A 13,395-nucleotide genomic window follows, 5' to 3' on the forward strand; every position below is an offset into this window, starting at 1 on the left:
ACCTTTTCCGAATCAACAATATATAAACTTATGGGTCATTCATAGTTGAATGTTGAAAAACCACTCTAACACCCCCTTCACGTCCAGGCCCAATTGGAGTGTGACCGGGAGTCCAAACGGGGATGAACTGACTCAGATACTATGTAAAGATATGACACATAAGCCTAACTCAACCCCAAAAGCTAGCTCATGAGGTTATAATTGCCCAAATCCATATAAGGAAATCACCCGTTCATTCTCCAACCAATATAGAACTTTTACCACTCTAACCAAAAAAAAAAAAAACTGTTAAGCCCAACGAATACAGTTTTAATACTAAACAAATATTTGATTATATTTCGCCTCATCAACAAGACTTCTATGAGTGACAACCAAAAGCAATGAATTATGATAACCCCTTATCTGAGCAGCTTTGGTAGACATAATGTTATCCTATTCATTTTTTTCTTTTGACTCTAGCGTTTACCTGTCCTCTTTCAGTCTATTCAACTCTATAATATAAAATAGATTTTATATTTGTTGTTTGAACAGGCTCACTATAACATCTTTGGCATGATCACCACTCAAGCTTTTGACTTCTGAAACAACTAATAAATAAATGGAACTCGCTATGTCTTTGCTATTTATAAATTCTAGTTCTAGTCTAATATAATCAGCCTATCCGTATTGATATTCATTCAATTGAAAAATATGGACAATATGCTAGTCTTCTTTGTCTCTTTTCTTCTCTTTTCATCTGTCTATGCAAACTATGATTGCCCCCTGGATTCCATTTGTGGAAATAATCGTTTCGATATACGATTTCCTTTCGGATTACAAGGGCCACAAAATCTTCAACATTGTACATATCCTGGTTTCAATCTCAAATGCAACAATCAAGGCAGAGGAATTCTAAATCTTCCAGGTGCAGGGGATTTCTACGTGCGCGATATCAACTACCTCACACAAGAAATTCAACTCTATGATCCATCTAATTGCCTTCCGAAAAGGCTCATTGATTTTCAAATGCCTTCTCTTTCTGTCTTCAAGTCTGTTTCCTATCGGAACTATACTTTCTTGACTTGTTCGACAGACTTAGTCAGGTCTCGGTTCAGTGTTATTGATTGTATGAGTAATTCTACTATCTCCACTTTGGCTACTTCTTCAATAAGCCTTGCAAACCAAATGAAGATGTTGTATAATTGCAGTGTTGAAAGCACCGTGTCTATTCCTGTTTCGTGGACACCTGAAAATGATGTAGTTTTTTCAACTGACCTTAATAATGATCTTGTGTTAACATGGGATGAACCAAATTGCAAGGAATGTGAATCGAAACGAAATTTTTGTGGATTTAAGAATGCAACTACTGGAGAAATCCAATGCTTTGATGCTCATGGATCAGGTAAATATTTCTCCATTTATAGTCTCTTCGCATTTGTCCTTCAATATTTTTCCAATGTTATCGATCAACCATGCTCAAGTTTGCAGTAAACATTAAGTCTGTTGTTCTTCAATAGCTCGGTGTGTCTTGGGCTAAACCAGTCTGAAGATACTATTAACCTATTGTGTTACTGTCTATTTTGAGTCAAGTCTGCACAGTTTTCGCTTAACATTGATCCTACACTAATAAAAACATCCATACACCTTATATTCAAAGGATTCATTATACTTAGCTTGATCCTCAACCTATTAATAAGTAATGTCAAGTTTGCCCTTCTTATATATAGTAATCCAATTCAAACTTTATGAAGGACTAATTCAGACATTTATATTATGTATTATTCCACTAACTTTAAAATCGGTTGAGGTCGTGCATAAGACAACTTTATCACCTAAAAAGTTTGTTATTTTATTGAACAACTTAATGTATTTAGATTTAATGAATGATTTGGAATATAATAAAAGTAACATTCATTTGTCTTAACGTTACTATGATTTTTTACTTGCAGACCGTATAAAAATATTCCGAATTATTGCACTAGCCTTAGTGATACCAGCCATTTTATGTTCAATGTGTGTGGCATTTTACATCTGTTATGACCAAAGGCGAGAGATCCGGCAATCGTTGTTTGATCTCCCGACCACTAATGCTGGTGGAGCAGCGATTGCACCACATGAAGCGGAAACCACTACAGGCCTCGATGATTCGACTATAGAATCGTACACAAAAGTTGTCCTAGGAGAAAGTCGGAGAGTTCCAGGGAAAAATCATTTGACTTGCTCAATATGTCTAGCAGATTACCATCCAAAAGAGACAGTGAGATGCATACCTGAATGTGAGCATTGCTTTCATGCTGAATGCATTGATGAATGGTTAAAGATTAATGGGACGTGTCCTGTTTGTAGAAATAATCCTTCCCCTGTACATGTTAATTTTCTATAGCACATTATTTCCCCACATCTCTATTCTTGTCTGTACATGCACTTATCTTTCAAATTATACATTTTCTTTTGTTAGTGCTAGAAAAATAGGAAATTACAATCGAAGAAGAACCGACTTTGAAGCATGAAAAAATCGGCTTTTCTTCGAGAGACATAGTCCGTATACATGTTGAGAAAAATATAAGCAATTCTGTTCAGGTTACAACAAAATTTTCTTATGCTACTTCAAAAGAGTCTTTATATTTATAAAACTTAAAGAGATGATTTTCCATAACCGTCATATTCTTTCGCAAATAGATGTGTTACTCTATATATTAAAAACGATCTAGTAGTCCTTCACTAATTTATAATGTTTTTCATAATATAGTACATTCTATGGGGAATTGAAGAATTATACACTTGAAGTAAATTTACATCTCAAGTTCTTCAAAATTATACAAAACATTAAAATTTAACATCGACTTTCAACCACTAAACCAAACACCTCCGCACATCAAATATTTCAAGTATCCTTTTCAAATAATAGTAAATAAATAGTACTACTATTTACTCAAAATCTTATTATTGTTAGGCATAGTGCACAATTAAAACATTAATAACCAACAAATATTGTGGTGAAGTGGAAGTACTACTTCATTCTTAATTAGATGTCTCGAATTTGAATCGCCTACCGGACACCGGATCAGATGTCTCGAATTTGAATCACCTGCCGGACACCGGATGGGAAACTAAAAATAACATCAATATATCATCTCTTTATTTGAGGACATTAAAATGATAAAATAATATTTTTATCATGATCTCAAATGATCTCAAGTATATATATTATTCTTCCTAAATAAAGTAATTCATATATATATATATCCGATTTTGTTGTAACTTTCTTCGTGATGATGCATTACTTTGATGTGCTTAATAATTTTTAATTGATGCCAGTATAACTCACTTTGACAACTCCTGTCCAAAGATCACTGGTTACGAATTCAGTCAATATCATCAGTAGTAGAGGAAGAAGAGTAATACCCGTTTTTTACTTAGTCTTAATAGTTTAACAATTCAACTAGTGGTCTTCTTGTCTGTTTGTGATCTTCAACGGGCAATTCTAAGCACGTTTGACACTATCTGAGAAACAACATTTCTTCAAGAGGACTTCAATATAGGGACACTGTTAAAAGTAATATAAACAATGGCCAATAGTTTTTCAGAATAGTCATATTCTTTCATGAACAAATGTATCTGTTTAATTTAAGACTACTATATTACAAACAATCTAATCTATCAGTTACTTAGATTGTTTTTTACATTCCATTTTTTGAAATAAATATTGTATAACTCAATTCAAACCTGTGCATATATTTGTCCATTGAACGTTTTTTAAGATCATTCTTGTAAGATACTTATTATTATCCGTGTGTACGTGAAGAGGTATAGCTAGTTGATGAGAGTCCTCACCGAAATTCCTCATTGTGTGATGATTTGAAGATAGGAGAAATGAAAGTGAAGAAGATGAGAAGAAGAAAGGGTTTTATGAAATAAAAGGGAAAGTTAAACCACATGGAATGACCACAGACAGAGGCGGATCCAAGATATTAAGCTTGGGGTTCCTTCTTTGCTATCCAACGACTCCTTTCAGTTATGAGTTTCCAACTATCAATTTCTTATATAATTAGTCGATTTTCAATATAAATATAGAGTTCGGATAAAAGTTACTGGTCCCGAAAACCCCCATCAAATACTTTCAATCCGCCATGATCACAGCACAAAAGAAAGCTGATGGATTGGATCTCATGCGTTCAAATGGCATTGTAGACAACTACAGAAATACTATAAATCCTTGTATAAATTAGGTGAGGTAGAAAGATAGAGTCTAAATTTGTTATTCTTAGCACAATAGAAATTAGACAAGTGTATATTCTATTTTCTTTTTCTATTTTTATTTCTGCAGAAATACTTGTTGTGTATAGTGAAAATTAGTCAGAAAATTCCTCAATATTATATTGTTTGTTTTTCTTTATGGTATCAGAGTAGTACAATTTATTTTAGTTCTTCTACTTCTTCGATCCTGAATTCTTCAATATGGCCAAAGTGTATATATAACAGATATTAATCTCTTTGGGTTCTTCATGTGTTTACCTCTTTATATTCTGAATCCACTTAATAAAAATCTTGGCTCCGTCACTATACTTATGAATTTGTATTCGTTTTTTTTTAACTCTAGCGCTGACCTGCGGCAACACGTCCTCTTTCGCTCTATTCAACTCTATAATATATATAAGTTGGATTTTATATTTGTTGATTGAACAATTCTTTGGCATGATCACCAACTCGAACTTTTGACTTTTGAAACAATTAATAAATAAATGGAATTTTCTATTCCCCTAATTTGCTATTCTAAATTCTAATCTAATATAAACGGTCTATCTATACCGAGATTCATTCTTGAAACATATGGACAATTTACTAGTTTTGTTTGTCTCTTTTCTGCTCTTTTCATCTGTATATGGAAACCATGATTGCCCCCTGGATTCCATTTGTGGAAATAATCGTTTTGACATACGATTTCCTTTTGGATTAGAAGAGCCTTGTACATATAATCCTGGTTTCAATGTTAAATGCAATAATCAAGGCAGAGCAATTTTAAGTCTTCCAGGTGCAGGGGATTTCTATGTACGTGATATCAACTACCTCACGCAAGAACTTCAACTTTACGATCAATTTGATTGTCTTCCTAAACGGCTTACTAATTTTCAACTTCCTTCTTCTTCTGTCTTAAAGCCAGTTTACTATCGAAACTATACTTTCTTGACTTGTTCGACAGTTTTGGTCATGTCTCGTTTCAGTGTTATTGATTGTATGAGTAATTCTACTATCTCCACTTTGGCTACTTCTTCAATTAACCTTGCTAACCAAATGAAAACTTTGTATAATTGTATTGTAGATAACACTATGTCTATTCCTGTCTCGTGGACTCCTTTATATGAGGCAGTTTTTTCAAGTGACCTTAATAATGATCTTGTTTTAACATGGGATGAACCGAATTGCCAAGAATGTGAAGTAGAAGGAGAACTTTGTGGGTTCAAGAATGTAACTACTGGAGAAATTCAATGCTTTGATGTTCCTGGAACAGGTAAATATCTTTTTTTATTTATACAATAGTATATTTTTCCCATTTACTAAGGTTCACTAAGAGTGTCAATCATTGGCTCGAATCTCGATTAGTTGAATCAGGCAGTAAATAACATTAAGTTTGTTGTTCTTCACATAACACAATATGATACTGTTTGCTTTAAATCAAGTCCGCAAGATTTTACCTTTATGTTTTGGCAGTATTCAGAGGATTCATTAAAGTTAAATTTATTCTCAATCGGATATAACAGTACTGTTTCTACATTCAAACTTTGAATTGATTAATTAATACATTTAGAAGTAATTAGTTTAGCTGAGAGTATTAAAGCTATTTATGTGGCTAAGGACAATTTGACTTTTATTGGGTAAGATATTCTAAGCAAAAGGAAAAAGATAGCTGAGGTAGAGACTTTGAGTTTTTGGGGTAAGTTCATTTTGAAATGTCAAGTTGTCCCTTCTTATATAGTAATCCAATGTCAAACTTTATGAAGGAATAATTAGGACATTTATATTTAAATGCACCAACTTTAAAATAGGCTTAGATCGTGTAGAAGATGGCGTATGCTATTCTATCACCTTAATGAAATTAATAAATTCAGAACTAACATTCTTTTGCCTTAACCATAATTAATTTTTACTTACAGGCAATACAAAAGGTTTACAAATTTTCCGAATTGTTGCACTAGCCTTAGTGATACCAGCCATCACATGTTCATTGGGTGTGACATGTTACATCTGTTATGAGCAAATCCGAGACAGCCGCCGCTCCGCGGCTGCTCTCCAGAACACTACTGCAGGCGGAGCAGCCGTAGTACCACAACCAGAAACGTCTATTGGCCTGGACGATTTGACGATCGAATCGTACACAAAAGTTGTCGTAGGAGAAAGTCGGAGAATTCCAGGGCCAAATCATGGAATTTGTCCAATATGTTTGGCAGAGTATCATCCAAAAGAGACGGTGAGATGCATACCTGAATGTGAACATTGTTTTCATGCTGAATGCATTGATGAATGGTTAAAGATTAATGGTACTTGTCCTGTTTGTAGAAATAATCCTTCTCCTGTTCATGTTAATTTTTCATAACACATATTTTTTCCCCATATGTGATAAGAGTTGTCTGTATATGATATGTATTGAAACTAATATTGCATGTACCTCTCAATTCAAATTTGTACATAATGTTTGTTAACATCATAGGCTTATTTATTCGCGTGTGAAAAAGTTTAGCTACTTCTCCTTGCTCGGATGTTTCCCTAGCGTAGTACTTATGGTTTAAAATTGAAGTATCTCAAGAATTTTTATGCAAGTGTTTTATTAACTTCTTGAAAGTTCAAATATTATGGAATTATACCCTAGTTTTACCTATTTCTTCTTCTAATACGTAACATTTAATTTGTTAGACAAATATGTTGGGTGTCCGGAAATGAAGAGATGTTATCTCACATGAGAGGGAAGAGAAAAAACTATTGGATTTATACATAAAAACACTTCCATAAATAGAGAACAAGTTCTCGTGGGGTAATTAATTGTGAAATAAGTTATCATCAGATAAGTTATTCCATCATATATATCATATATTATTATAAGTGGGAAGCTTCTAACCTCAAAGTTGAATTACCATTTTATCCTTCATTTAAATATTTTTTTTTTTATGTACAAAATAAAAAAATATATTCTAATAACTAAATACAAAACTAGATATAAATGGGAGCAGTTTTAAGGTATTCAAATGTGCATTATATTATGTAATAAATATATTGGAAGATAGAAAGTCATTCAAATGGATGAAATAGCTTGAGTAAGTTGTTAGCGGAAGTCCAAGCATTTGAAAACTGAAGAGTTATCTTGATGACACTTATTTCACATTATTATTGCCAACTTCAATGTAATTGTTAACAATTATATATATGGGTATGTTCATGGATTATTAGATAGACATAGCTTGTGAAACACTGAATGCAAGGAGGGAGTCAAGCCACTCAAGAATTATTTTTCCATGCTCTCTTTGATCAGTAAGTTTAATAAAAACAAATATGTTGCTTCTATTTCCTTAAATAAACATTTATATTTATTTTTTTGATCTTTTGACAAGAAAGCTCTTTTACATGTATTCACCATCTTGAAATGTGTATGCATGTTTACTTATGAATCATGATTCGAAATACGAAGGTTAAATTATCTAATTATTTTATATCATTTCATGAATTCAAATAGAATATTTTTAAATTCTTTAGAATAAATTTTACATATTTGTACATTACAATCAAAAGTGACAGGAAATTCACTTTTAATTATTTTGTGTTTGTAGATAACCCTTTTATTTATTTACTTTTTATGAATGAAAATGTGGAAGTAAGAAAGAAAACTATAAAAATAAAACGGTGGGAACATAAACGAAAGGCGAAGACAAGAATTAAGGCAAATGATGCAAAATAGTAACGTTAGGGGAAAATAATAATAAAGTAAGAGAAAAAAAAAAGGATAAAAAATATTAAAATATGATAAGAAGTATGAAAAATAACCATGACCAAACTATTGTAATTTTTTGTTCATGCTACAAAGGAGAATAAACACACTATGTCATGTGAATGTAATATGGAGACAACATATATACTTGTTACAAGTACATATGGAAATTCAAACTTTGGTACAAATTAAGAAGGTATGTTATGTGTGTATTGTCCCTTTCTTAGAAAAGTAACAAACTAATATATTGCAGGTTTCGGCCTAATAAAAAGGTAAATTATTTATCACATTAAATTTTGTTGTCCAAATTTGGCAGGTTACCGAAATATCTAATTATTTGGCATTTACATTTTATAATAAAGAAGTCATTTATATAGGTTGATTGTTCATTTATTTCATTTATATTTTTTCGTTAAATCATTTGTGAAACTCATCACAATGTGATTTTAATATAACTCCTACCACATATAATATTTTCGTGGGACTCACGTGCAAAGCACGTGTTCAGGACTAGTATATATATATATATAGGATAACTTATAAAAAGTAATTTATAAGTCAAAAGTTAAAAATCATAAGTAGATGGTATCCTACATTTAACTTATTTTAAAACTTTTTTTGCCTAAAATGGGTGCTTGAAAGCACTTAATAACCTTTCCAAACACCTCCAAAACTGAAAAATTACTTGAACGTCAAAAGCACCTAAACATAAGCTAATTCAAATTGACACCTAAGGCAAAAATGGTGGTACAAATAATCGGTGCCCAAATAATCCAAGGACTATCATCTACCTCTAGGCTCCAATCAAATATGGGATAAAATAATTCTACATTAATCTTGAAATTATTATACCTTATATCTCGTATCAAATAACTGAGTCAGGAGAAAGAAAAGTTTTGTTTGAACCAGTAGATAATAAAATATACTTTGTTGAATCCGTTATGGTTATATTTGATCTCTCTCGAATGACTTCTAAATTTCAATTTATCCCCAAAGGGAAAGGAAATACTACTGTAAAGAATGTTAGTAAAACAACTTTAGTATAGCGTTTTTACCATTTATGCGCCTTAAATGCAGGGGCAGACCGACACACATCCTTTCGACTGCTCGAGTACCTATTAATCTCTATATAAAATTATATATATATATATATATATAGATACTTTCTTCAAAAATTGACTATATTAAACGTTCAGCACGTACAAATCTTCTAATGGATGCTCTGGTACCTTCTATAGCAAGTTTTAGGGTTTTGTCTTTTAAGAGAAATCAAGGGTTTGATCTCGCTAATAACAACTACTCTTACATATTTTTTATATTCTATTTTCCTCTTTCTCTCCCAATATAAACTCACATGTTTTTTTTTAAAAACTTTTTTGTATTACTTTTTTTTTTAATCGAAATTGGGCATCAGTGCCCTTTATTGACTTAAAAAAGAAACGATACCTAGGCCTCATGAAGACAGCCCAACAGTTCCCAATTTGCCAAGACAAGAAAATATAAAGACAAAAAAAAAACAGAAATCAATTTATATGTACTCCTTTTGTTTCTATTTATGAGGTAGCCTTAGATTTAAGGGTCAAACAATTTAATTTTGATCGTGAATTCAGTAAGAAATCTTGAAGTTTTTTTAAATAAAACTAACATATTTGAAAACTATATGTAAAAAGTATTATAGGTTAGAACGATTGAATTTAAGATAGAAAAATATATAATAGAAATTAAAATAAAAATAAAAAGACTTGAATCCCGAAATTCAAAAGATATCATATAAATTGAGACGGAGAGAATAATAAATCGCCGGAAACGATGCATGAATTTGTTATATGAAACAGTAAACTCTATCGTCAACCCTTAATAGTANAAAAAAAAAAAAAAACAGAAATCAATTTATATGTACTCCTTTTGTTTCAATTTATGAGGTAACCTTAGATTTAAGAGTCAAACAATTTAATTTTGATCGTGAATTCAGTAAGAAATCTTGAAGTTTTTTAAATAAAACTAACATATTTGAAAACTATATGTAAAAAGTATTATAGGTTAGAAAAATTGAATTTAAGATATAAAAATATATAATAGAAATTAAAATTAAAAAAAAAGACTTGAATCCCGAAATTCAAAAGATATCATATAAATTGAGACGGGGAGAATAATAAATCGCCGGAAAAGATGCATGAATTTGTTATATGAAACAGTAAACTCTATCGTCAACCCTTAATAGTATCTCCTAGTTCTTTGGTTGACATTCTGACATAGAAGTTTGCAATTTTAGTATTTATATTCCTTTTTTTGGTTAAATTTATATTCTTATTCTATATTCTATTTGGCATTAAAAAAAAATACTATCCATTTCAATTTATGTTATCTGATTTGAATTACGAGAGTTTAATTAACTTTTTTTTGTTTGTAAAATTGGATTAGAACTTATACGTCACAAAAGTATTTTAAAAAATCATGGTAAAAAATAATACTATATTTTAACTCTCCAAATAGTAAATAGCTAGAACACAGAGATTGAATACAAAGAGAATAGATAAATTCTGAAATAACTTATGCATGTGTTTAAGAAAATAAAGAAACATTTGAATCTTGTGGTCTTAAATTAAAATATAATAGAATGTGCCAAATTATCTTTTAATTTTGTGGTTTTAAATATGTCACGTGAAAAATTATAATTAGGAAATTGCTAAAAAGGAAAAAGCTATCTTTAGGAAACAGACTAAAAGAAAATAAATAAGACAAACAAAATAAAATGAAGATTAGAACATATTAATTGATTACCTTTTCTTTTTTTTAATACGTCAAAGTTTGGTGATGAAGCTTATTCCTCAAGTTCAAATGATGAAACTTTCTTGCCCGTGTAACTGACGACGACATATATTAGTACAATTTAGTTTTTATTCCTCAAGTTGTGATTTTTGAAATTTAAAGTGGTGTTTAAATATGCAATTTATTTGGAAAAAATCTAAAATTTTGTATGTGAAAGTCTCAAAAAACATAAAATTTGGTTTGAGCCAATTTTTGAAAGTTTTAAAAGTATTTGAAAATCAAAATTTTAAAATTTGATCAAATATCATCATCAAATAGATATTTAAATTCTATTTGAACAAAAGTTTATGATCAAATACTAATTAAGAACGTAACCTTTTCATTAATCGAAATAGCCGAGTTCTTACATTAAACAATCGAGTTTTATTGAAGAGCTTTTGGAGACGCGCACCGGTCCATTGGAATTCTTTTTTTATTTATTTGTCAAAATTACCAATTGTCCATTTTAACCTTCCGTACCTTTGATTAGTATTTATACGGATACCAATTATGATTATTAAATAAAATAAATTATATATTGGTTTGTATTATATCAGAGAGACATATCCTTATGATTTCGGATATTAGATAAACATATATGCTTTCTAAAATTAATTGTAATCTAAGAACAAACTAATTTTCCATTATATATGTTATGTGTTGGTTAAATTTTCTTTGTTCTTTTAGAAAATTCTATTCCCTCATACATATTTTATTTAAATCGTTACATCAAATTAAAAGAAAAGAAATAGAAATAGGTGGATGAAGTTCTCTATAATTGTCAAACCGCAAATACTTAGGTGTATTTGGTATAAACGAAAAAAAAATCATTTCTAATTTACTTTCGGGTGTTTGGTCATAAGTACTTCAACAAAGAAAATCTAATCCCAAAACATTTTCTTTTATCTAGGAAAACATTGTTGGAAATATTATCGGGATAAGTAGTCTTGCCCGTTTTGAATAACTTACTTTTAGGTGCTTTTGATTTTTAAATAGTTTTTTTAGTTTTGGAGATGTCTGGAAACCTTTATAAAGTGTTTTTAAGCATCAATTTTTAGGCCAAAAAAAATAAAAATAAGTCAAAAGCCAAAATTATGGTATCATCTATTTACGACTTTTAACTTTTGACTTATAAGTTATTTTTTATAAGTCCATCCAAACAAATCCTTAAAATGTCACTTATGAAACTTATTTTTCCTATTCTTTAAAAAAGAAATTCAGAATATTTGTATTCCATGCCACACACCCTAAATAAAAATGTGTCAGGGATATAATCGACTTTTCAATTTATTATATAAGTTAGAATACGCATCATACAAGAATAAAAAAAGATTCAATTGGATCATATTAATTATAATAACGTCGCCAATCATTAACAAAAAAAATTAGCAACTAGTACATGATCATACGTACACAGAGTTGACTTTAAAATAATACATGTCATAATAAATTAACAAAATTCATTAGAATCTAATATATATATAAGCAGCTTGGTTTTAGTTGATTCCAGATTCCAGAATCATGGCAAATCGTCACTTAATCATTTTCGTCCTAATAGTTACCATATGTTTTGTTATCCCATCCACCTTCTTAGTTATCTGTATAGCATTTCGCTTCCGCGTCGCAGGCATTCACCGCCAGTATCCAGACAACGGCGGTGAATCAGCCGCGGAAGCAGGGGCTAGCCGTGTGGTTGGTCTTGATGAGTCTACGATTCAATCGTACAGAAAAATTGTTGTTGATAAGAACGAATCGAGTTGCCCTATATGCCTGGCGGAGTACAATGCCGGAGAAATAGCAAAGTGTATGCCGGGATGTCAACATTGCTTCCATATTGATTGTGTTGATAAGTGGTTGAAGTTGAATACTACTTGTCCTGTTTGTCGAAAGTGTCTCCTTTTCTCTAAATTGCCTAATTTGTAGCTTCATGTTTATAAATATTTCCCTTTGTTACAAAATCATGTCCATCTATTCTCTCTATTTTATTTTTTCTTAACAGGTAAGAGAAGTAAGAGAATCATGTAACTGACCAACAGAGTTGTTAAGGTTTCTCATGTTCATATATTGTCATAATTCAACTTGTAAACAAATTTAGATTGGATCGGTGAGATTTTGAAAGTTGTTTATACTATCTCAAATTGATGATAATTTTCAAGCAGTATTGCCTTAAACATAGGAGTAATGTTAATATAAAGTTTTTTGACCAAGTCGTGAGGAGTGACACTCTTGATTCTACCATTGATTCCTAGACAATAGAGGCTACCAGAATTAGTTATTGACTTTTTCTCCAATGTAGTTGTGATCCATATAAAGTATCTTTTGTTTTTGATTCCTTTCTCCACCCCTCCCCCCTCCTTTCTCTTGGTTTCGTTCAATGATTAATAATTTGATTTTTTTAGATAATAATAGATAAAAACAACACTATCAAAAGCAAGTCTTATTGATAGATGTCGATTCTTTAGACTTCCAAGCATTCATATTAGGTTTGTTTTCTTCAACTCTAATCAAATGTTCATATTTGTTTTCAAGGTGTAATAGTGTTGTGGAATAATTAAATAAGTCTACAAGATATATTAATTACCATTGACTTGCTCCATATGGAAAGTGGTGTCGTTTCTCAACCGTCTTGACTT

The 13,395-nt window shown here is 30.7% G+C and overlaps 3 protein-coding genes across 3 annotated transcripts; all 3 read left to right on the forward strand.

Annotated features, from left to right (window-relative positions):
- The first annotated feature begins 690 nt into the window (after window positions 1-690).
- Window positions 691-2,362, forward strand: LOC125862378 (putative RING-H2 finger protein ATL21A). Its single transcript, XM_049542431.1, has 2 exons — window positions 691-1,385; window positions 1,924-2,362. Exons 1-2 carry the CDS (start codon window positions 691-693, stop codon window positions 2,360-2,362), a joined length of 1,134 nt encoding a protein of 377 aa, XP_049398388.1.
- A 2,447-nt stretch (window positions 2,363-4,809) lies between these two features.
- Window positions 4,810-6,571, forward strand: LOC125862389 (putative RING-H2 finger protein ATL21A). The gene is made up of 2 exons (XM_049542443.1): window positions 4,810-5,488; window positions 6,132-6,571. Exons 1-2 carry the CDS (start codon window positions 4,810-4,812, stop codon window positions 6,569-6,571), a joined length of 1,119 nt encoding a protein of 372 aa, XP_049398400.1.
- A 5,712-nt stretch (window positions 6,572-12,283) lies between these two features.
- LOC125857537 (RING-H2 finger protein ATL20-like) lies at window positions 12,284-12,685 on the forward strand. Its single transcript, XM_049537170.1, has one exon. The coding sequence runs from the start codon at window positions 12,284-12,286 to the stop codon at window positions 12,683-12,685; it is 402 nt and encodes a 133-aa protein (XP_049393127.1).
- Window positions 12,686-13,395: the final 710 nt, after the last annotated feature.

The sequence above is a fragment of the Solanum stenotomum genome, chromosome 1 (assembly GCF_019186545.1).
Source record: "Solanum stenotomum isolate F172 chromosome 1, ASM1918654v1, whole genome shotgun sequence".
Lineage (NCBI taxonomy): Eukaryota > Viridiplantae > Streptophyta > Magnoliopsida > Solanales > Solanaceae > Solanum > Solanum stenotomum.